The 23534-nt window shown below is 35.2% G+C and overlaps 1 protein-coding gene across 7 annotated transcripts in view; it reads left to right on the top strand.

The window, feature by feature from the left end:
• LOC113497243 (CUGBP Elav-like family member 4) overlaps positions 1–23534 on the top strand; it is a 519343-nt gene that overhangs the window by 481105 nt on the left and 14704 nt on the right. For all 7 annotated transcript variants that reach the window (XM_026876709.1, XM_026876712.1, XM_026876711.1 and 4 more), the window contains one exon: positions 1508–1587. In XM_026876709.1, coding sequence (XP_026732510.1) covers positions 1508–1587 — 80 coding nt within the window. The remainder of the gene's footprint in view (positions 1–1507; positions 1588–23534) is intronic.

Below are 23534 nucleotides of genomic sequence, written 5' to 3'. Positions count from 1 at the left end.
AGCCAGTCGAGCATAATCGTACTTTCCTCGTGGAGAGCTCCGCGAAAGATAAAATAGTCACCACAATTTTCCCGGTAGAGTTTTTACCTTTCAGTGCCGCGGTTTTTTTGCGGGATTCAAAGCTGATTCAATAAGAAGTTACGAGCGTACTTAGCGAGTATAACACTCGTGTGTACAGTTTTTATGTTTCCATTGGAAACAGGAATGTATAATATTCATTTTGATGTAACAAAGGGGGCGACTTTGTTGATTGTTTATATTCGATTATCTCGAAACCAGTGGACCAATTCTGACGGCGCTTTTGAGCCCCTCTTAAAACATCTTAGATGATAATAACGGAGCTATCTGCATAATCAATGTGGAACTGAACGAGATGAGTTCTGCCTACCAGTTTCTTTTGATAAACAAATTGTTTTTTCTTTCGCGCCAAAAGTTGAAACATTTAAGTTGGTCAATTTTGTGGGCGTATTATAATGATTTGTTTGGGTGCTAGTGACGAGGGAGGCACCTGCCACTCTCAATGTATCTTGAAGATTAACCCGCAGCCGCGAAATTGATTTAGTTGCAGAGCGGTGTAGGCGGGTTCGGGTGCTAGTAACCTCATAAAGGGCTCCATCAGTCGTCATTAAGCGGACACGGAGCTGATAGGCGGCGACGCGGGCCGCGACCCCTGATCGATGTACGTCGAACCCTATACATGTTAATGTACAAACATCGCTACTGATCAACCGTACCATACATTTTATTCAAATGTGAAACAAGCAAATCGGATGTTTTGCCATCTGTTTATTTTTCCTCTTGCATATGGAACATGGTAAATAAATGTAAGTGCAGATAGAAAACACAAAAAGGTCTCCCTCCAACATTGTCATCTTTTAGTTGCTGAATGATGTTTATTGCATTATAAAGTTAAAATTGCACACCTGACAAATAACCAAGTCAAATTAAAAAGTCATTCAACCATATTTTTTTCTTTTAATCCGAATCGATTACCAAGAATCGATAAACGAGAAATATTCGTCTCGTACACAATCGTTATTTGATTACACACCTCTACGATTATTCGGTGCGTACCGAGCCCTAATACCTGTGGGGAGCAAGATTGATACGGCGCCCGCCATCGCCTCTGACAGGTTTTTATTGAAAAATTGAGCGATAATCCCAAGGCGAGGCCCTTGTTTAAAGATTTCCTTGTTTTTGTATCACGTTTTTTAGATATTTTCTTTCGTAATTAGAATTTTGTTTACAGATTTGGTATCTTAAGAATTTGGTCTTTTTGTACTAAAATTGTCTGTGTACAAAGTCTATCCTGTGTTTTTATAAATTAAATCTGGATATTAAAAATCTTTGCAAAGCATTGGGATAGCGCTAAACTACACATCACTGAAAAGGAATATAAGAAAAATCATTATTTATATGACAAAATTTACAATGTACGTAACCATTGCTGTCAAACCTTTGCACCTCATACTGTAATTCCTTCCTAACGTTCGATGTATTGTTACAGGGTGCGCGTTCGTAAAGTTCAGCTCCCATCAAGAGGCACAGGCAGCCATCACCAGCCTGCACGGAAGTCAAACTATGCCGGTAAGCACGCAACACAAATCTATGTATGAACAAGCCACGAGAGACTGCGGTGACGTAAGCTCATTATGAGATCAAGCTACTTATTATAATAGAGTGTGCAAGTTTGGTCTTTCGTGTCACAAAAGACCAAGGCTTCTTAAATAACACTCCTTTGTGTACGTTTGAATATTTTTAACATATGAAGTTCGCGACTCAAAGGACGATATTGAAGAAATTTAAACGAAACGTAATAGCTATGTTTGCTTTTAATAGAATACATAGGTAGCCGTTTTAATGAATAATTAAAATATTAATAAATTTCATGTTTTGCGTCGACATTTGGATTTACTTTTGCCTTGTGGTATTTTCGCATACAAAACAAATAACATACTCGTCTTTCACAATTTAGTACAACAAACCATGTTCACAAACATTTACAATATTGTAATAAAACGATTTATATTTATATCTCGTAGTGAACGTTTCTGAGGCAGTCTCATCCGCTTCCCCATCCCGACATCAAACTATTTACAAACATTTTTCAACGGAAATAACTTATTCGTTTTCAATAAACTACTCTTTGAATCTCCGTCAGTTTATTGCGTCACAGTTTTATTAAACTTCCTCGTATTTTGTCGGTCGCGGCTCGTGACGAAATTGCCGGCAAATCTATTGATGTTTGATAAGTGCTGTATGTTATTGAATAGGTAATCGGGTAAAGAAATGCGGTCTTAATACTTGTCGTATTTTTTTTTATTCTTGTTTTTATACACTGACACACTTTTTATCCAAGTCCATCTGTCACCAGACTTAAGGTTTTGAATCGTTGACTTGGAATTTTCGCAGATAATTCACAACTGTGGCCAAGTAAAAACAATAAAAGTGAAAATTGAGGCTAAGCAACGATTGACCATATTTGGAAATTTAGTTTTCTTAAATCATTTTGTACGGAACTCTCACTAACTCGAGGTCGACTGGCACTTGACCGGTTTCTAATTACAGATCACTGATTGACTAATGTTTTTTAAAACTGTTATAAAATCAATCGTATATTCGTCATTTACCAACTTCTACTTCTTTTGAAAATTATGCTATTGGTTTTTAAAACCATAAAAATCTCGATCAATGTCGATAAAATTTTATAGGTACTTAAAGCAACTTCACATTTCTTATTTTTGTGCAGTACCACGAGCAAAAAAACAAATTTATGGAAAAGTAATTGATTTGTTAAAGAATAAACAAGGACACATAGATTAAGAATTAAAATGTATTCTCTGCCCGTCTGTCCGTCCGCCTGTCATCAAGGAGCATCTTATGATCCGTAATAGTAAGACGGTAAAAAATCAATAAAAGTCGAGATTAACTAATATTAATGTTTTTCGCATTCTGTTTGTAACCTTTTTGCTTAAATACTAATTAATACGCAGAAAATATTCATAATTCACCCCGATTCCTAATTCCCCGCTCTCGCCTCAGCGTGTACCTTATCATCACCAAACGTCGACAAAGCATTGAGTTATTCGCCTACCCACGAACGCTGATAGAATAGTTAGTGAACTAACGCAAACAGAGTGAACCTGGCTTCACGCAACCCTGATGCCGCGGGAAAGATTGTGCTGATTTCAGATTAATGAGCCACTGGGTTCCAGACTTTATATCGATCGAATTTATGTTACTTGTAAATTTTTCTATACATGGCTGAGTTTCACCAATCATATTTAAAAACTGCTGTAAAGAAAATATGATGTTATATAAAATACTTACGAAGCAATTTAGTTAATTATTATTAACATGAGATAATTACTGACATAGTCACAAAACAGCTTATTTTCAAATTTAGAACAAGTATGTTTGGTTTTTGTAAGTTTTTTAAGTACCAAAGCACCTAATTAAAAAAAAACAGGGATCAAACAGCTTGGTGTTTGTCATTCTATTTATAAAGTATGCACCAAATTAAAAATAAAACAAAATAACATATACAACGTCAAAGAAGGACGAGACCAATTAAAAAAGCGATTTCATATCTTCATTACTGTTTCAAAGCAATGGATACATCAATTTGATTCCGGCCAGTATTTTTAGAAATTCAATAAAATGAAATAAGAATGTATGTGATGTTATATTTAGAATTATAAAACCTGACCTTTGGCTTTGTACAGACGAAAAAATTGTCCCGTAGTACAAATTGATTCAGATGTAAAGGTCACGCCCTTGCTTTGTAGGTTTTGTTTAAAGTGATTTAAAGATTATATTGTTTATTTTTCTGGTCTTTCTAGAACGTTTTTTTATTGTTAATGGGAAATATAGTTATGGACCATATTTTGTAGGTAGTAGATATCAGGGTCACTCTTTAACTCCTGAACGTTAAACTCAGCTATTTAGTATGAAGAAATGTCAGAAAAAGGAAAGTTAAAATAATAGAGCGACAAAAAAAAAATAAAGTTAATAAACAAACTCTTGTACAACTCCCTAATTACACTAATGAAGTCGTCCATTCCTTAACAATTTCACGTTTGGAACCGATTCACGCTCAATTAACTCCGAGTTAAGAAATCCTTTCTATCTAGATGCAATCTTTTCGTTCACTCCCTCCGTAATCCGAACACTAACAAACTGCATACAGTTGTAAGGTAGCGAGGAGGTACGGGTTTTGGCAAAAAGTACTAAAATCGAGTGTCCGAACCAGCAGTTTAACTTTTTAATTAGTGACTGTGTTCGCTGTTCCGCCATCCTGCGCGAGAATAAAACATCGATACTCATTAATTAGAATAATCGATTCGGTTTTGCTAATCTTATGTATAATTGTACCGTTTTGTTCTTTTTTGTATGTGTTTTTATGACATTACGCAATGTGACTTTATTTATTCAATTGATTTTATACATTACTGAACAGAGAAAAACACATAGGACTTTTTTTTTTGTTTTTGAAACAATGTGTTCATAAGCAAGTTTAACGCTTCAAGGCCATTTTTTTTAATAATTACCTTTATAGTTATAAAATCCATATTATCCATAAGCTAACAACGTGCACCTATAAAATCACATTTACAAAGTACATTTCCTTTGATAAACATCTGTGCTATCACTAACATTAATTAAAACTACACTGCAGTAAAGCGCAATATCAATAATGAACTCCATACATCGCATGACTGTAACGCACATAAACCTTCTATTATATTATCCATGATCCGAGTACACGTGTTTCTGCAAGCTGTAATTAGGATCTTTATAACTTACCTGCTTACCCTCGACAGAAATCCACTTATATTAATTGTTACGAAGGTAGCTCCGGGTAAAAGCGACCCACTAAATGAAAGAAGCCTTCCTCCGCTTATTACGCCGGCATAACGTACACCCCATTATGATATTAAATCAGGTTTCGACCGCAAACTCACTTTGCTGACCATTGAATGACAGTAAATTAAATTGGCCTTCTGATCACGAAATAAACTGTCATTGTATTATACCATATCCGATTTCAATCAGTTCGTAATTATTCATTATTTTCATTTGAATGTTATTTAGCTTTGATGAGCTGAATTAGAATATTTCGATTTATGTCAAATGCGTAAAGCCACAAACGATATTGCTAGCATTTCAATTTCGATTCAATTTTCCTGACAATCTGTATTAACTGGACAATTTTATGATATTCGAAGTGCCCAACAAAACGTTCTGTCCGAAGTTAATAACGCGAACAAAGATGTTCAGATAATTGTGTACATTGTAAAAATGGTGTGCTGTAATCAAGTGCAAACTAGCGTTGGACGGTTGACAAGTCGAACACAGTCAGTCGAGTGAGGTTTTGTTAGAGTCAGAATAGAAATTCGGCGGCACTCGGCGAGCCCGATAATTCCTTTTGCCGAGCGACGACACAAAAGCTCGCTCTCTCCCGCCCCCCGGATTTGCTCTCAACTCCTCCTAATGACGTTTTTGTCTGGCCCTCTCTACCTCTAGTCTTGTATTCTGTACAAATATTGATTGACTTGTATGGCGTTTCATTTAGAAAGGTATTTTGACGCTGTGCGAATTTAGAAGACGCTGTCAAGAAATATTTTTCTATTAAGATTTTGTGCTTGACTTTGTGCCCTTTGACTTTGAAAATGGTGGTTAATAAGTTAAAGAAAACGTTCCAACACATTTCAAAGTAACTTGTAAGTAATTACGCCAGTTGTTAAGACTTAAAATTGTAGTCTACATTTACTTTCTCTCTCTCAAGCGTGCACTCATCTTCATATTTAACTTCTATGTCAACATGTTCAAAGTCTCTTAAGGTAAATTAATTTTAACTTTATCTTTCCCCGCTATGTAATCAGGATAAATTAAATTCTTCTTTATAGGAACTTCTTGACTTTTCTACAAAGAAATCATTCAAATCGTCGGTCGCAAGATAATCACCAATGAGGTCGCATTACTGCTTTTATCCTTTTGGCCGGAACCTCATTTTTGATACACGACTAACCTACTTTGACTGTTCGTGACTGGAAGATAGTTTTGATCTTTTAAGGGTAAATTTCAAAGCACCTGCTTAACTTAGATGTTCACTCCTTAGACAGCAAAACTAAATGGTAGAAATTTTGAATGTTTACAAATGTTACGTCAATTAAAACATGTCATCGCCTACTAAAAACTCGAACTCCCAACATAAAATAAACTCAGCGTACAACATAAACAATACGTATAAGACTGGAGGTTAGCCACAGTGTTGTTTTTAATAATTGGCCCCACCAAGCCTGGCGGACCTTATTAAGAGGAAATTTGAAGTGCTTCGGGCACGCTAACAATATGTAGGGATCGGCCGGCGCGGGGGCTTATTATGTGCCGCATAATATATCGCGTATTCTTTCACTTTGAGATTTTGAAGAGCTTCATATTGAAACGTTTGATATTGTTCGATATTGGAAGCGAGATTTACCTGCGGACTGAGTGGGGCTTTGTGTTCGACATTTATTTACGTGGAGTAGCACTGCTACTGTCTGCATTGTAGAGTCGAATATGGAGTGATTTAAAGCTGCTCAAGAGCCTAAATCTTAATATAGAATGTCACTTAATACAACGAGGTTAAGATGTTAGTAAATTAAATAATCGTGTAAAACATGATGTTGTTTAAAAAAGTGAAAATATCAATTGTTTTGTTATTCACGCCAATAAATTGATAACTCTACATTACTCTTCGGTTGACTGGTAGAGAAAGTCAGTCATTGTACATTTAGAATTGAAATAAAGTGTAACTAAAATAAATATGTGTATTAAACAACAAACGTGTGTACAAAATTTCAGTGAAACAAACGAACAGACGACTTCTGCCCCATTGTCTAAGGTTCCCCTCACACTTACCCGCAAGTATTCATTTGTCTTTAATATCATGGCGTGATGACGTCACGGACCGGCCATATAAACTGTAATAACTTGACTTGAGATTATATGCGAGTGTTAAATTACTCATTGTAGAATGTACAGTCAGGATCAAATGATGTTTTCTCTGTATGTCAGAGTTCTTTTAGCAAGAATGTGGTTAAAAATACATACGCAAGTACCTATTTGTACATTCGAGTCGAATCATATTTGCATTTAAATAGAACATAATTTAAAATTATTGCTTTCAAATTAATAAAAACCCGATCAGAAATCACGCCCACAAATGTAAAAATGTTACATTTTATGTCCTATTGAATGTATCACGAATGCAATTATTTTTAACACTTAAATATATTTTTTAACAAATCATTCTAGAAGTATTTTTGTTTTCGCTTTTGCTGATATTATGTTACAAGTATTTAAAACATTTTAAAACCAAAATTTAAAACACTCCAAATAAAAAAACTATATCTATTTTTTTTTCATGATATAAAATCTTTTCAACCATAGCTAACAAGTTTATGACAAACGAAACAAAACTATTTTCATTAGAACCTCGTCAGTCAGTTATCCGTCACGGCAGCTGGTATTTAACCGACGCAAGGTGTGATGTCGCCGCAGACCGCGCCGTAAGCCCCACGGACTTTAATGACAAATATACAATGTTCCAGAATGTTCCAAAGGTGAGAACTCAAGCATAGTGTAAGTAAGAACTGTGGCAAGTCTGATAGGATTATTAACAGCCTCCAATTGTTACAGGAAATTCACCTTTATGCCTTTAGTAACACGGACTATGTTTGTGTAAAGGAAGCGTTAGAATAAATACAAAATTGGTTTTTATTTTTAGGGAAATAAATAGGAAATAATAAATATTCCATTTATAATCTCGGCTACGTAATATTAAAAAATATCACAAAATCGACAGCAATTATAAAATGTATACCGTCAGTAACATTTAGGAACCCAAATACATTTTCATTTGATCTCATAATCTTGACAGAATTAAAAACGTTATTAACATTATTAAGTTAACTGAAGTGGGTAACGGTAAAAAGCTTAATTATAAGTGTGACATAAGTACCATTCACGGGTGAACTTAATGAGTTCAGCAATAGACAGCTACTTCAGTTTAATGGAAAAAAATAAGTCTATAATATCTTCGAGTTTAAGCAGTGAAGATTTGAAACAAAACTTTAGGTAACTTTTCTATTATAAAAAAAATATGGCGAAGATTAAAGACAGAACTTTAAGCAATTTGTCTTTAGTTACAAAAACATTTTTAAAACTAAAAACATATCACATTCAACTCAAATTCTTAGATAACAGTAAGTACATTATATTTTTCTTGAAGGATATGAAGTTGGGACATTAGCCGCGGTCTCTTGGAACTTGGACGCTCGCGATAACCGGCGTTAGGGCGACGCGAACTATTTACCCGGCTTATGGGCGAAGCGGGCGCAAAATTAAGAGATTTTCCAACAGTACAAACAGTGTGAAACGACCCTTATTAAACCGGCCGCGTTTTAAAATGAAGACGCCATGACGTGGTATTTGTATAGGCATCGACGTTACTGTATTAAAAGCTGGCGAATAATTAATATGGGAGTCAACAGACTTTCAATTATGTTTTTACATACTGTTACATCCTGGGCTTAAAACTGCTTCGCTGCTTTCATTCAATTAGTTTGCATTTTAGATGGTTTTGACCGTGTTTTATCAAGTTTGTTTGAATGGTTCTTTAAAAAATAGCTAGCATGGTGTGTAGTTTTAAGTTTCTATAGCCAGGCTGTATAAGCTAAGGAATCGAAATTTTTAAGTATAATTGTTATACATTGCCTCTAAAGCTGGAACAAAAATCAAATACCAATGATTGATTGAAAATTGATGGGTCGTAATTTATTGTGCTGATTGGTTTTTCTGTTGCCCTCTTATGTCACGAGTCCGATTTATACTTGACGGGTATTATGAAGTGTTCAATGACATAAAATCACATCATTGTAACCTCAATAATCTACCTGTTAGAACGTAAGTCCAAGTAAACCTTACATTATGTTTAGTCAAACGATGTCGTAGGTCCTAGTAGAAGCCTCTTCTAAGAATGTGTGTAAATAATTTATTTGGAACGCGTCATTCAATTAAGTGACGAGTCTGTTGTCATAGCATGTTTAAACTGTGTCACACCTCTGTAGGGTTGGTAAACATTCGGCTATTGTTCTTAGGAATGATTATAAGGATTATATTGTAACCAACCTTTGGTAGTAGTTACTTTTAAAATATAAATCTAGTCGATTAAGTAAATAGATATATTTTAAAATATATTATGAAAAAAATGTTGCGCAACTCTGTAATAACAAAACAAGTAAATCAGACCTTATTATCAACATTAAAACAGCTTCAGAACACGATATTGTTTGCGTAATTCAAAAAAATAATTAAAATCACGTTTTAGCCGTAATAGAAAATTAGAAATACTATATCTTTACCGAAGCCACAAAAAATAGCCTCCACAGATCACGTAACGCACCGTGATTAAAACGTAAATTTCGGACGTGAAAGTGATTTTTATTTCTCGTACCCTCCGTTAATAAATACCTCAAACATGTTACAATGTTAACGAGATTCTTTTATATTGTTAATTGTGGGTTTTATCTAAAGCGCCTAATATTTATATGGCTTTATGGTAACAATGGATGAGATTACACCCTCTTCGCTTAAAAGCGCGCTATTAATACAGAATATTGTGTGTTCATTTCACTCGGTTGTTCTGCACGAGCATGTGTGTCTGGTAAAAGAACTTAGTTGTTTACTCTTCTTCTCTTAGTCCAAAATGCAATGATCGAAATAAATGATGAATATTGAATTGACTTAAGTCTAATGCCAACCTATGTACGTAAAAATGTTATAAAACCTTTCGACTCAAGTCACGACATACAAGAATCTTGATACCTTAATATTTACGTTCATTTTACAGAATTACCTAAATCTTCGAGCTTAAAAATTAAGTCGTAACTCATCACAAAATGTATTAGAGACAAATGCTACGCCCGCTACACTGTCTACGCGGGCTGCTACGAAGCGCTACGAAGTTACTTCACTTTCGTAGCACAGTAATTAGACTTTAGGTATCTGTCTCGCGGCTGAGTAATATTACTTTGCTTTAAGTTATAATTTTGAGCTATTTAACGATGGATTTATACAATTATTTTAGTGTCAGTTTTAATTTTGGCCATGTTATGCACAGGTGTATGATTTAAATCGGTCCTTTTTAAATCGCCTCGTTCAAAATTGCTATAATCGAGTATGGATTGTTTTTTTTTACATGTGTTTTTATGTAAATATGTTCCACTTAATATTTCATAGACGCGTTTAACACAAAACACAACAAACGTAAACAGAAATTACGAAAGTTGTAAAAATGAGAATATTAAATTAAACATATCCTCACAAAATATATTTTTTTAATTTTTGTAAATTATGTTCAGTCCGAAGGTTGGTCGTTTTTAAAGTGAATGCAGTTGTTAGTTAGAAATATGATCAACAGAATATCTGTGTTACGAGTGTAACACACGTCGCGACACACACCTGTGCATTATATACTGCAGGGCAAATTAATAACACAACATTTCTCAATTTCTTAATAAACAGGAATAAATATTTCTACCTTTATAGATCAGCCACACAACTTTACTAAAATATACAAGCATATGTTAACTTTTTTACGTTTTACAGCTGCAAATGAAAACATTTAATATTGTCATGGAGTTTCTGTCAGTTTTTGAACAGTCTAAGAAAATATTGTCAGAATAAAAAAAAAACAAAACAAACTTTCATGCAATGGACATAGTCACAGAAGCAACATATCAAATGAACTGAACTTAATGAATTATGTGTGGCGATAATTTGTTAATAATTAAAAAATAAAAATTGAAATATTCCACTGCGTCAGTTATCGTGTCCCGGAGTGTAACTGAGCCAGTCAGATAGTAGCCGGTGCAGATTATTGCGCTCGGTATAACGCCTACACTTTATTGTCATAGGCGAGAGACCGCGCCGTATTTATTTGCTCCACGGATTTGTTGCTGCGTTTTATTTTAGTGGCCTGTTGTTTGAAATTTTTGAAAATGTTCGTTGATTGTTTATTGATAAAATTATTCTGTGTATGTTCTGTCTGTGGAAGAATGAAAGAGGTTTTGGTATACATATATAGGTTTTATGCTACTGTTTAGAATAGTTCAAGTTCTCACTAGCGATGAATTAGAATATTTAAGCACATTGATATTCTTATGTAATTTAATAAAAATACATATATGTTTAACAACGACCGTCCAAAGTGACACAGAATAAATAAACATCACAAGTCACAATGTAGGCAACCTAGAATTCACAAAAATATCTGTAAGCGGGTACATCGCAGTCCATGAAGCTCTAAATTATCATCTGTATACGCGGCTCTACGGAGAGCGAACCCTTATTGAAAACATTTACATATGTATGTACGTATCACCTCGACGTACGTGCCGCGCCCTCGCATATTGTAAACGAGAACTCGAATATTATCAAAGTTAGCGATGAAATCGTCGATTTACTACGCAGCTTAAGGTAATGATAGAATATTTTCGATCGACTCACTCGAATATTCGAGAACGCTTTATCGAGACTATGGAATCATCGTAATGGCTCCCCGATGGTTCGGAAGCGGGTTGTCGGGAACAGATTGACTGTCATGTAAGCTGTTTGCTCGGATCCGGTTTTTGTGTTTCAACTTGTTACGAGTATGAGACGCGATAATAACACGAAATTGACGCACTCCACTTTGTATGAGCGTTTGAATTTGATGGTAATTCGATTTTTATTTTATCTTCGCTTTCGCTGGCGTTCTTACTGAGGTGTACTTTAGTGCTTGAGTCAGCTTGCGAACTGCTTAGCCACTCACTTTACGAACTGAGCTAAGGATTCGGAGAACATTATTAACGATTGCGTTAAAAGTTTTCTCTGGAATTTTAGCTGCTATAAGTAATACTCAATTATTTTTTATGTTTAGCAAGCTTTAAAGACTATTATGTTATTTTCGCTCTTAATTGGTCTGAAACGTGGTTTCACAAATTAAACAAAACCTACACTAAAAACGTTACAAATTATTATTTTGTACACTATTCACGTTAAGACGATGTTTAAACTTCCCTCTATTAGGAAAACAGTGACACCATGTAAATAAGGCAAATCTTTTGGGGAATTTAGATACATTACTAAACAAGTCTGTATGACAGTTTATTACATGTGAGTCAACACCGAGCGGTGAGCGGCGGGTAAACAACTGTAGTACATGAATCCTGCTTGTACGGACAAATTATGTTGTACATTCGAGTAAGTGTAATTATTTTATAAGCAAATTTGTAACAATGTTTAAACAGTTTCTCAAGTGATGGATTTGATTACATTTTTGGTTAAGTATTTTATGTTTTGAGTCATAACTAAAATTAAATACAAATAATTTTCTTTAAGTTATTGTAATTTATAGAAAACTAGCTTTTCGCCCGCGGCTTCGCCCGCGTCGATGTCGGTTATATCGCGTTTCCAAGAGAACTCTTCAAAAGTCCGGGATAAAAACTATCCTATGTTCTTTCTCAAGGTCAACTCTATGTCTGTTCCAAATTTCATTAAAATCAGTTCAGTGGTTTAGACGTGAAAGCGTAACAGACAGACAGACAGACTTTCACATTTATAATATTAGAAGTGATTATTTACATTTTTAAAACAAATGCCTAAATTATTTTAAATGTATGAAATTAAAATTTTCCATCATCCACGTGTAATGCATGAACAAAATATTTTAAAATTTCAGATCTACTAAAAAACTTAACTTAATTTAATTAAACTCATTCATAAGCCGCAGAAATACTTTGTCCCAAATTCCTCCACCCACTTAAGGACGCTCGCATCATCCAACATCGCCCACACTCCGCTAAAAGCCAGAGTATACTGTTTTTACAAGCACAGATCAATATGGAAATATAACTTTATTAACATAGAGTAACAAAGGCTAATTAGACGCTGCCTCACGCATACAATTACCCACGAAACCCGGCGAACCCGACAAGAGTCCTGCCTACCCCGGAACGCTGTTGATAATTAAGCGAATACATAAATGCATAGTTTATTGAGCGTGAGAGAAGTTCGTAACTAAGGAATATTTAAATGTTTTGGTTTGAAATTTATGGCTAAAGATAGAGTTCATTTAATTACACTTATGTTGCGAATGTTTGTGCGAGATTAATTCATATGTAACCTGCATTTATATAGTACCTTCTAGACCAGGTAGTAATTATTCTTGTCTAATAGCATTCGTAGTCTATCTTTTCAGTTGCAAGTTACATATTAATCAACTTATATTTTTTTAATTTCTATTTCAATAAAATTAACCGTTGTTTTAAAATAGTTTTTGCAATGAACGAGTCTTGGCATCGATTCACTTATTACTTGCATAGTTTTCTATATCTCAAATAATTTATTGAATAGTTGTATCAAATATTATTTAATGAGACAACCTTTACAAGCTTTTATCTAATTTATACACTTATATTTTTTCAGCCTACAGCATCATTTGCCTTAGACTAAAACACATTCATTTCATAAACATGAATGCCTAATTCTATTTACACTTCACCCAAAACAGGGAACATAAGAACTCAAAATAAATACAGGCTGAATTTTCGTTCTAAAAACCCAAATCAGAGACGTTGGTAGTCGTTCGTTAAACAAATGAAATTGGCGAGTTATTTTACGTGAGCCGTGTTTTCGGGAGCCGGCATGGTCAGTCTGTCCGGCTCGCGGCGTGACGGAGCCCTGATTACAGTTCCGGCTCTCCGGCACGATCCGACACCGCTCCGGCACGCTTCAAGGCGAAATATCATCACGTGCACAAAATAAAGGGTTAGACAACTTTGTTTCGTGTAAAATAGGCCTGCGAGAAATTAAATACGTTATACCAAAAAGTTTGCATTTCAAATTAATAAATACTTCGTTGACATGTGCTATGTGTACAGATTTTATACATTTTGGTTACTTATTCTTATATAAAAGCAACGATGAGCTGTATTAGAACAGTTTCCATAATTTCTATCTTTATTAATCATCAAACTGGCTGGAAATAATATTATATAATTTGCAGGTCGTTTATAAAGTTTACTAGATTAGGATACAATAGCTTGCTATTAAAAGAACTCACACTACTAAACGTCACCAGCAGCGTTGCAAAAATCAACCAAAATAAAAATCTCCACTTAAAATTCGTAAGACTAATGGTATTCTGATAAAAGCGGGCTCGTTAATAAATTCAATGGGAGTGCACTGTGAGGCTGCGGAGGGCTGAAGGGCATTTCTCAGGCGGAGGCCGCATGCAGATCTGTGTTTGTCCAGTCATTACCGCGGGGATGTTTGCCGGAGCGACGCGGACGGCCCGCCGGCGGTGGTGCAAGTTATTAACAATTAGATTACACTTATAGATAGAGCTAAGATATTCTTTTATGAGTATCGATATTTTTAATGACAGGGTTTTGAGTAGAGAAGTAAATGTTGAGATTTTGAGTGTATTTAAGTTGTTGACTAGAAACAGGGTAACGTTAAATTAGGTTAAAGTTTTTGCACAATAATAAAATGTCAATTGTATTTTTAAGTATACTGTGTAAAGTATTAGACATCTGCTCAATATCAAAAACTATTTAACCTCATATTAAGAAAGAGTATCGAAACTAAACATTTACCTTGCACTGGGACTCTAAAAAAACAAAGTTATAGATATGATTCTGCCACAAATTACACCTAAATTCCGAATCAGTCATTTAAATAACCAATATTAAAGACAGTCGTTCCCCCTCATAACTCAGACCACGCCTCAAGGAAGCATTACGTATGCATCGGGGATCCTCATTTTTGCATTTGTAATAGGGATCATTGTGTAATTATTCACTCGTTAGTCCGCCAATCTATGGCATAGACGTTTGCCGCGCATTAAAATGCGAATTCTTTTGTATAAGTAATTTTATAAAATATGACTTCATAGGAATTACGAAGACAAAGCGGCTTTAGTTCAAGAAATTGTATTTGCACAATCTATTTGGAAAACAGGAACAGTAAAAAATAGAAGAATTAAGTCGGACTCTTAAGCACAAGAAATCGGACATTGGACTTTGTGTCGAATTCAAGATACTCTATCTTAAGGAAAGCAGCAACAATCTTAGATCGCACCCTAATTAACTAGACGTCGTTATCTGTCAACTCTGATTTATATCTCGGCCCAATAAAGCACAGTGTATTTGCGAATCATCAAGCAGTTTTATATCCTTACGTTTGTTTGTTTCCACTCCGGGACCTATCTGATTTAATCAAGGTACTAGGTAAGATATAACGGCATATCGCACTGGCAACACGCCAACCAACACGTTAAGACGACTACAAAAATATACGGTAACTCACCGTGTGTATGTGTGTGTGATAGTTTATGTGTGTATCAGGTGTGTGCGTGTGTTTTCATGTCTATACTTAAATTTACGTGTGTGTGTAAAACTTTACATTGATACGCAGAAGTGTGTATGTGTGTGTTAATTTGTGTGTGTGTGTGTAGGTTCCTAATTCGTGAACTTGTTCCGTCGTCCGTATCTTATACATGTTAGGTGATTTGAGATCTGTATCTGCTTGTTTATAATGGTCTAGTCTCGGCGGATTAGTACGATAACAATCGTTTCTTTGCTTTGAATTATGTTTTTATTTTCGTTTCGGGCTTTTCATTGAATTTACAAAATATTACTCTTACTGTACTGTTGCTGTTAATTTTATTTTCAGTTTTGGAATTGTGCAGACATAGAAATTATTGAACTCATATACCCAATCAATGCATATGCTAAAATGGATTTATATTAATTGGCATTGATTAAGTTACAATGACGAAGAGTAGCCCAAGTTAGACCCGGCTTTATTAATCATTCCAGTTAGAGTTAGAGCAGTCAGGCCACAACGACTTTTAAAAAACTTTAATTATTTAAATTACTTTAATTTAAATACGTTCTCTGTACACCGCAGATAAAACATCATTATGATACAATGAAAACTGTGAGCTTCTTTCTAAATTATTCAATTTCCAATGTATGCAGAACATTATTCAGTTCTTTTGCTTTTAAAACTTTCGAGAGATAAAAAAATATTTACTTTTCATTTAGGTAAAACAAATCGCCCTCGAATCAAGATTCTCTTTGAATTGGTTTTTCTAAAACAAGCGCTCCTTTTGCGGTCAGAATTTGTGAATCCCGCTCAAAACGAATTAAGAAAAAATCTCAAACCCTGATATCTGCGGAACCATTTAACTAAATTGATAAATAAATCAAGGTAAACCGTGACACTTAGTTAGAAATACAGCCGCAATGAAGAGAATTCCTAGAAAATACAGAAACAAGCCGCCGCCCGCCGCGCGCCGGGTAAGCGCATAAACGTTAGCGCATTCAACCAGTTTTGTATGCAAGTTTCATGCAAAGGCGCGCACTTGAATAACTTAGGTCTGTTTGCATAAAAACTCGAATCTCCGAAATGCCCGTTTAGTCTACATTCGGCTGGGGCCTGTAATTTGCATAGAATAACAAGAGAAAGCTTGCGGTGCTCCGAATAAAGAGCACTTTGCCGCGAAATCTCAGCCCTGATATTTGGAGCCAATCATCGCGAGGTTACTGTAGTGCCCCGATAATCTACCTAACTTTGCAATCATATTACCTTCACCTAAACATTGCTTTTAACTTTGACCGAATTTAAATAACGAAATTAACAAGCTTTGTATTTTTACGTTCGTTTTTTAAAGTTTTGCCGTTCCGAGATTTTCGTTTTGTTATTTCACGTTGTTGTACTGTATGCGGTCCTATCTCAATTTCATGAAAGTTGTTGTAAATAAAGCATTTACATCTCACAGCGAACAGTCAAACGGAGAAAATATTTGAGTTGAAAACACAAAGAAACTACAATCACAACAAGAGAAGTCGTGCTCAAAAATACTTTGGCGGACTATAAAAACAACAAGATTAATTTTATTTATTAGCGAGTTCCCGTAACATCATCTCTACAGTTCCCGGTCGTGTTCTGTTGCTTGTGGAAATTACAGCTTCACATCCGTACACAAGTTTGCGAGACCGCACCAAAAGTATGATTAAAAAACTTGTAGCGAACTCACTGACCGTAATAAGAATAAGGAGGGCAGGTACATACGGTACACTGCCGCCGATTGATTGATACATTATTATTACCGATCGGTGAAAACAACGGAATGTATTCGGGCGTCTGCTTGTCGGCATATTTTTCCATACGTACGCGTGATACATGAGCTATCGAAGCGAGACGAACTGGATAGAGCTGTAAATATACTCACGGTTATGTGTGAACATTCACACGCTCGAGTTACTCTGTAAATATCATTTGTGATATTATGCCACATTATTTCGCCATCGTCGCAGACGGTTTAAATGTTTGAAACAAAAAGTAACATTAATACGTACAATTAAAGGGTGTATATAAATCACTTGTAAATGAAAGAGTCCAGGATTTATGATGTCCAGTCATTTTCTACGTCCGCTGTTAATGCGGCGCGGCTTCCTGCGGCCGTTCGGCGCGAGCCAGTCAACATTACCGTGCCCCTACCCTTTGTTACAACAGAGACGTTTTTAACGCGTCCCTACATTTGAAAAGGAGAAAACAATACGTATTACTGGTTCCACCGACACGGATGAAAAAAAACTGGAACACTTTGAGCGGAAAAAGCGTTGTTTTATAAATAAACAGCGCGTCGCTATCAGCAGTCGACACTCGAGCGACTTGACGCGAGATTTAATAAAAACGGAGCGCTCCTCTGTTGCCCAGTATAAAAGTACCCTTATCACGTAGTATGGGAGCGTTCAAGGGTGAATTATGTTAGGTTGTACGCGAAAAGATGAAAATTAATGAGCTAAAAGTGAGTTTTGCGATGCGACGCCCCCGGCGAAACTTAAGCGGTTAATGCTGTTTGATTCTTTTGAGTTTTTTGCTAAAGTGCAGCGAGCTTCTCCGCTGAATTAATGGCCGCCTGGTCGTTTGTCGCCCTCGAGATAATTTCACTGTTAAATGAGCGGTATTTAAACTGAGACATTGTTTCCAATTGGAAGTGGCGTGTGTTCAATTTGGTGTTAAAACGAATCGGCCTGAAGGACGGCGGGGGCTGACAGTGTACTCAATAAAAGTCAGCAGTGATCAGTGGCCGACACCCGCCTTCAGGCACCTCCTAATGATTCCATTTGTCATTGGATGCAAATGCTTTGCCTCCGATTTGAAAAGAGACGCGAGACATAATTTTAATTAAATGGAATGATATTAATTTATCAAAGCTATATATTAGGTATTTTTATAAGTCGCAATCATCAAGACGAAGATAGTATTTTTTTATAAACTAACTACTTAACTTAAAAGTTAAGATGATCAGATCTCGATTCACAATCACGGGACCTTAATTTCTCGTTGAACACAAATTGATAAGTTAATGTGCACTCAGTGAGCGCAGGCCGCCCGCCGGTAATAAATATAAAATTCCAAATCCATTAAGACAAAGTTTTAATATTAAGAGCGTACCTTAATTTTGTTGATGGAAAACTTGACTCCGGCCTAAACGCCTTATGAAAAACTTTTTTAAAATCCCGTCTAGCGACTCGCACAAGCTAATGAAGAGAGAACTCAATTTTCTGTAGCGGGTTCCGTCGGTAGCAGGTACCGAACACTTTATTTTCTTTAGATAGAAGTCTAGTTTGGCGCAGTATATTGATTGGTTGAATGAATTCAATTTGCAGGTTCAGACAAAAGAAACGGCGACTACAGCGACAAACTTATCTGTGCGGGCGGCGAAAACGCGAACTAACGCGCGGGAGAACGTAATAAATGTCAAAGTGACAGTTTGTAATGCAATGACAGCTACGCTAGCGACGCCACCACTGGCATAGATAAGTCTGGCGCAACGTGCCGCTAGTTATGAATCTTTAGTAGCCGCAGGAAAGTGCAGTCTATTCCATGATTTATTCATGTATGAACTTTACTTACATTTTAATCAGCACCTAAGGGTTCTGATAACAAAATTCTAAATTTGAAATTGCACCTATTCGAACAACCGCACTCAGCATGAAAAATACATTTTATTTTTCAACTTTTCAACAGTCGATTAACTAAAAAACAAAAGACAACATATCTTTACAAGTCATTACAAGTCAAAGCTCATCGGGTTTACAACCCATGCGACTGTGACGTTACCACGTGCCACCATCCCCATGGTATCGACGGCTCCTCACACACCAACATTCACACATGACTGCTTCAGGATTATATCTGTCCTGATTGCTGGCTTACTGGAAGTAATGTCTTCCTCCGCGATGCCTTTTATCTGTTAATATGATGATACTATATCGATGTTTTGTTATCGATATTTGGCGAATGAGAGCAAGTAGACTTAAGTTTGTGAAATAAGACCCTATACGAGTATCTTCAGTTGAATCTTTGTTATAAAGTTCATAATATAAAACCTTAATTGTGTATGCAGCTGTTATTTTGACATTACGCCATTAAAAAGCATGTTTTTTTTAATATCTATTCTTAAATATTTTAAAGCATTTAGCTTTAAAAACCAAGTTATCTTATATTCAAGGAAAGATATCTACATGATATTTAAAAAGTTTACCAGCATAATATATGTCCAATCGGGGATCTGAAGCTTCTGCACCAATGGGCGGATGATGGATCTAGGTAAATTGACTATAAACACACAGACGTAGTGTCAGGTTGTCATAGCAGTTATTTATCTTGTAGTTAACAACATGTCCGACACATCTGCTCCTCTGAATTGTTTTTATCTTGATAAGGAAGGCTAGCTGTGAGGATGAGAAGATGGATTGTTAAGCTTGCAAGAATAGGCCGAAATATACTAAAATTATTTATTTTACCGTTGTACGATATTTTATAAAAGATACTAATAAAAATGTTATGATATTTTTTTTACCGTTCTTATTTTAAAAAAGACACAATCAAGTAACTAAGGGCTTAAATTTGAAGACCCTTAAGGTCTCTTAATAAGATTACGTTTCCAATAAAACATCGTAAAAAATAAGAATAACATTCCAAAAATAAATAATCCGAATACCTTTTCAAGAACCCTTAATCAAATCAATCCAATCGATTTTCATATCATACCGATTCTCGATTCTTTATCGATACAATACACGTCTCTATGCCGCCGTGACTTTTACGGTTCACGAGTCGCTCACTCTAATATTACCGGGCTTTTTCTATACGGGTAGGCATCAACAATATTATTCGTAATGTAATTTTGTGTCTGCCTGATGTATGACATACCTTGACGTATGTAGTGACCGTAAACCAATGATACCAAACAAATCGTATTAAAATGATACGCGTTTTCTTTTTTGGGATGACGTTCTATTTTTGGATGTTTGTTGTCCGTCTATAATCTACTCGTTCGGTTGCTTCCTTACTTCTAAACAATTTCGTGATCATTATTATAAGTTGTTGTACATTGTCTTGGTGTAAGACATCAAGATAAGGTTCTCTTGTGGAATGGAGACGAAACTCTACACAAAGTGATGCACTATTTCACTCCTACAGTTGCCACAATACTTATTATGACAAGTGGTAATAAACCTCTTTAGGTAGAAACGTTTTTTTCAGGAACAGCGTTCTAATGTTGTATTTTTTTAGTCGGTAGAGATATTTTTCTGTAAAACATTCGATCCTTTCCACTCTCCCTAGTGATGTGCCCACCCTTGTGATGTGTGTCGAGTGATGCGACACGATATTTGATACAGATATTATTTATGCGATTGGCAGAGCGACTGATTGTGTTGTTTGCCTGTTTTCCAATCAGGTGATGTATGGAACAGATGAATAACGACGCGTTGTTTTCACAGATCCTTTGATATGTTTCGGTTGACCGCAAGTCACGAGTCAGTTTACGACTTTTGAAATAAAGTCCAAATAAGTAATTCGATAAAGCAAAGGACTCTTTTGGTATTTTATAAATATGTAATTGTACATTTACTTCACTTCTAAGTTAGCGTCTTTCAGGAATTCGTAAGTAAAAAGTATGATTCGAAGTTTTTGTCTAAGTTGTTTAATTTTGTTTAGATAAGATAGGACCTGCTTGGATTTGAGAATATAGATAATCGTGTAGCATGTGTATGTTTTAATGAAAACAGATACAACCTTGTAAATATTTAATGAAAATTGACATCATAGAGGTCTATATTAATTTAAAAGTAAAATAAATATATCAAAACAAACTCGAACGCTACCATAAAAATAAGTTTCGCGAAAGAAAATATTAATCAGCCGCAACCTCCAGGATGAGGGTTAAGAACCTTTTTTCTGTAATTAATAAATAAAGATTAAAAACTTAATTTATAGGGCTTGTTAAATCTTGTTATTTATCGAGACAACGTAATGCGTTGTACTATAGATTATCCTGAACAACTTTAAAGAAAACTTCTCCTAATACAGCCGTTAAATTGTTATTGAAACTACTTGGTACGGTTTCACCACAATCTTTGATATGATAGCAGAATTATACCAAGGTAGGTAAAGTATGGCAAGGAAGAATATACTTTTTATTATGATTTTAACCTAACATCTAAATCTCCCACGACTGGTCAAAGGTTTTCCCTCTCTTTTTTACAAGTGGAAACTACTCTCATAAGCCGCGAAACTTTTCCACCGAATCCAAACATAATAAAACATGTAAGTAAATATTTGTCGTGAAATTCTCGACAGTTCACATAACTATAAATCTTCTAATATTTAATTAGATGATGTATTTAACTAATCTTAACTAGACTCATACATGCATAATACAACTACAAATAACTTGGAAGTGTAACAGAGCTCCGGATTACTGGTGGTACCTTCTATTGTCGCGCCTTCAAGGATTTGTACGGCTTAGTAAATGTTCCTGAAAAAAAAGATAAAGTAAAACCTTCGTTAAGCCCAGCAGGGGGAACTACAATATCGACAAGCCACACAAATTAAACGACAAATCTAAACAAGATACATTTCTTATGTTTTTTGAAGTGAACCTTTTTGGATGACTCTAGGAGGTAGCTGGACGACAATGCTTCGCAACCGTTAAGGCAATATGGCGTCATGGATAAATAAAAAAAAATGAAAAAAGAAGAAGTAGAAAATGTTAAATTGAATAAAAATAAAAGTTAACCTAAATATTACAATACCAAAGAAGTTTAACTTCAATCGCGCGTGACATTTACAGGCAAGAGTCTGGTCTATTGTCTTTGTACATATGTTTTTTTCTTATTTTATCTTCTTTTTTTTCAAGAAAACATCTCCCGCATTATTAATGGGGGGTTTAGTCTGTGTAATAATAATAAACGAAAATATAAAAGAAATATGAGGTTATTGTATAGTTATACATAATTTATACAAAAATGTTGCAGTAAGTGTCAGTCTTTGATTAATGAGGCTAATTTTAATTTGAATAAGAGTAATCAATTTTAAGTAAGTTGCTCTGACGGGTGAATGGAGTCAACTCTTGATTATTCGGTTGTATGTACACAATTATGTTGTTCTACAATTAATACCAGAACTCCGTTCCAAAATATATTTTTTTGTTGTCTAAAGTAGAGAAAAAATAGTTAGGCAGCGTAAACGGAAGACGCCATTTTGTCACTCAGTTTCTCACCATAATTGTACAATGCAATATATTTTGAAATCACCTAAAATATCTCACATTAAATCCTAGATACCTAGACTTACCACTCCTGTTCAATTTCTAGAACACTGAAGCTCTAAAATTCAATAGACTCGGTTGTGACAAAATTGATTGCATTTACCTAGAGTTAGGTATTACCTACCTGACCTATTGACCTAATAACATCACAATCGGTAAATCCTTCAAATTCATCGACTATTAATTAAGAGATTGTCAATTCAAAATTACAATTATAGCAATGATATAAGAAAACAATAACCTACTTGAGATCTTGCAACTACACAACTTGTCATAAATAATAACGTCATATTTTCATCGCAATAAGGTTCATTTTCGTCAAGCATTTCAACGCACATACTTTCCTAAGACTCATCGTTCTGTATTCTTAAAGAAGACCTCTTCATATCTTCATTCAAGTGCCATCCAATCGGCTTGTACTTGGAATCAAATAAAAGTATCAATGCACGTATGATCATATGATCCGGGCTTCACATTGTTCTGCAACACACACACACAGACATAGAGTCCCAGTGATATGTATTCGTGTAAGTCGGATGTGCTCGTATTAACGAACCCTTACTGTTCGGTGCCCCGGGGAATCCATTCGGTCGCCAATGTAATCAGTGTCCCTTCCCGAAAATCTCGATGAGTACAAAATTTCAAAGTTGCGACGCGATTTATTTTGTGTGGTTACGTAACTATGGATGTTTGAGTAGTGCTCTGTGTTTGGTAAAATGCTCTGTATAAATATTGAGACTTCATTTTACTGTCGAATAAAAAAATGCTCAAAACAATGTTAATCATGTTTCCTTATAAAATTATTCTAAAC

This window comes from Trichoplusia ni, chromosome 9 (genome assembly GCF_003590095.1).
Source record: "Trichoplusia ni isolate ovarian cell line Hi5 chromosome 9, tn1, whole genome shotgun sequence".
Classification (NCBI taxonomy): domain Eukaryota; kingdom Metazoa; phylum Arthropoda; class Insecta; order Lepidoptera; family Noctuidae; genus Trichoplusia; species Trichoplusia ni.
Note: the sequence above shows the minus strand (reverse complement) of the source record. Positions and strands in the feature narration are given on the sequence as shown.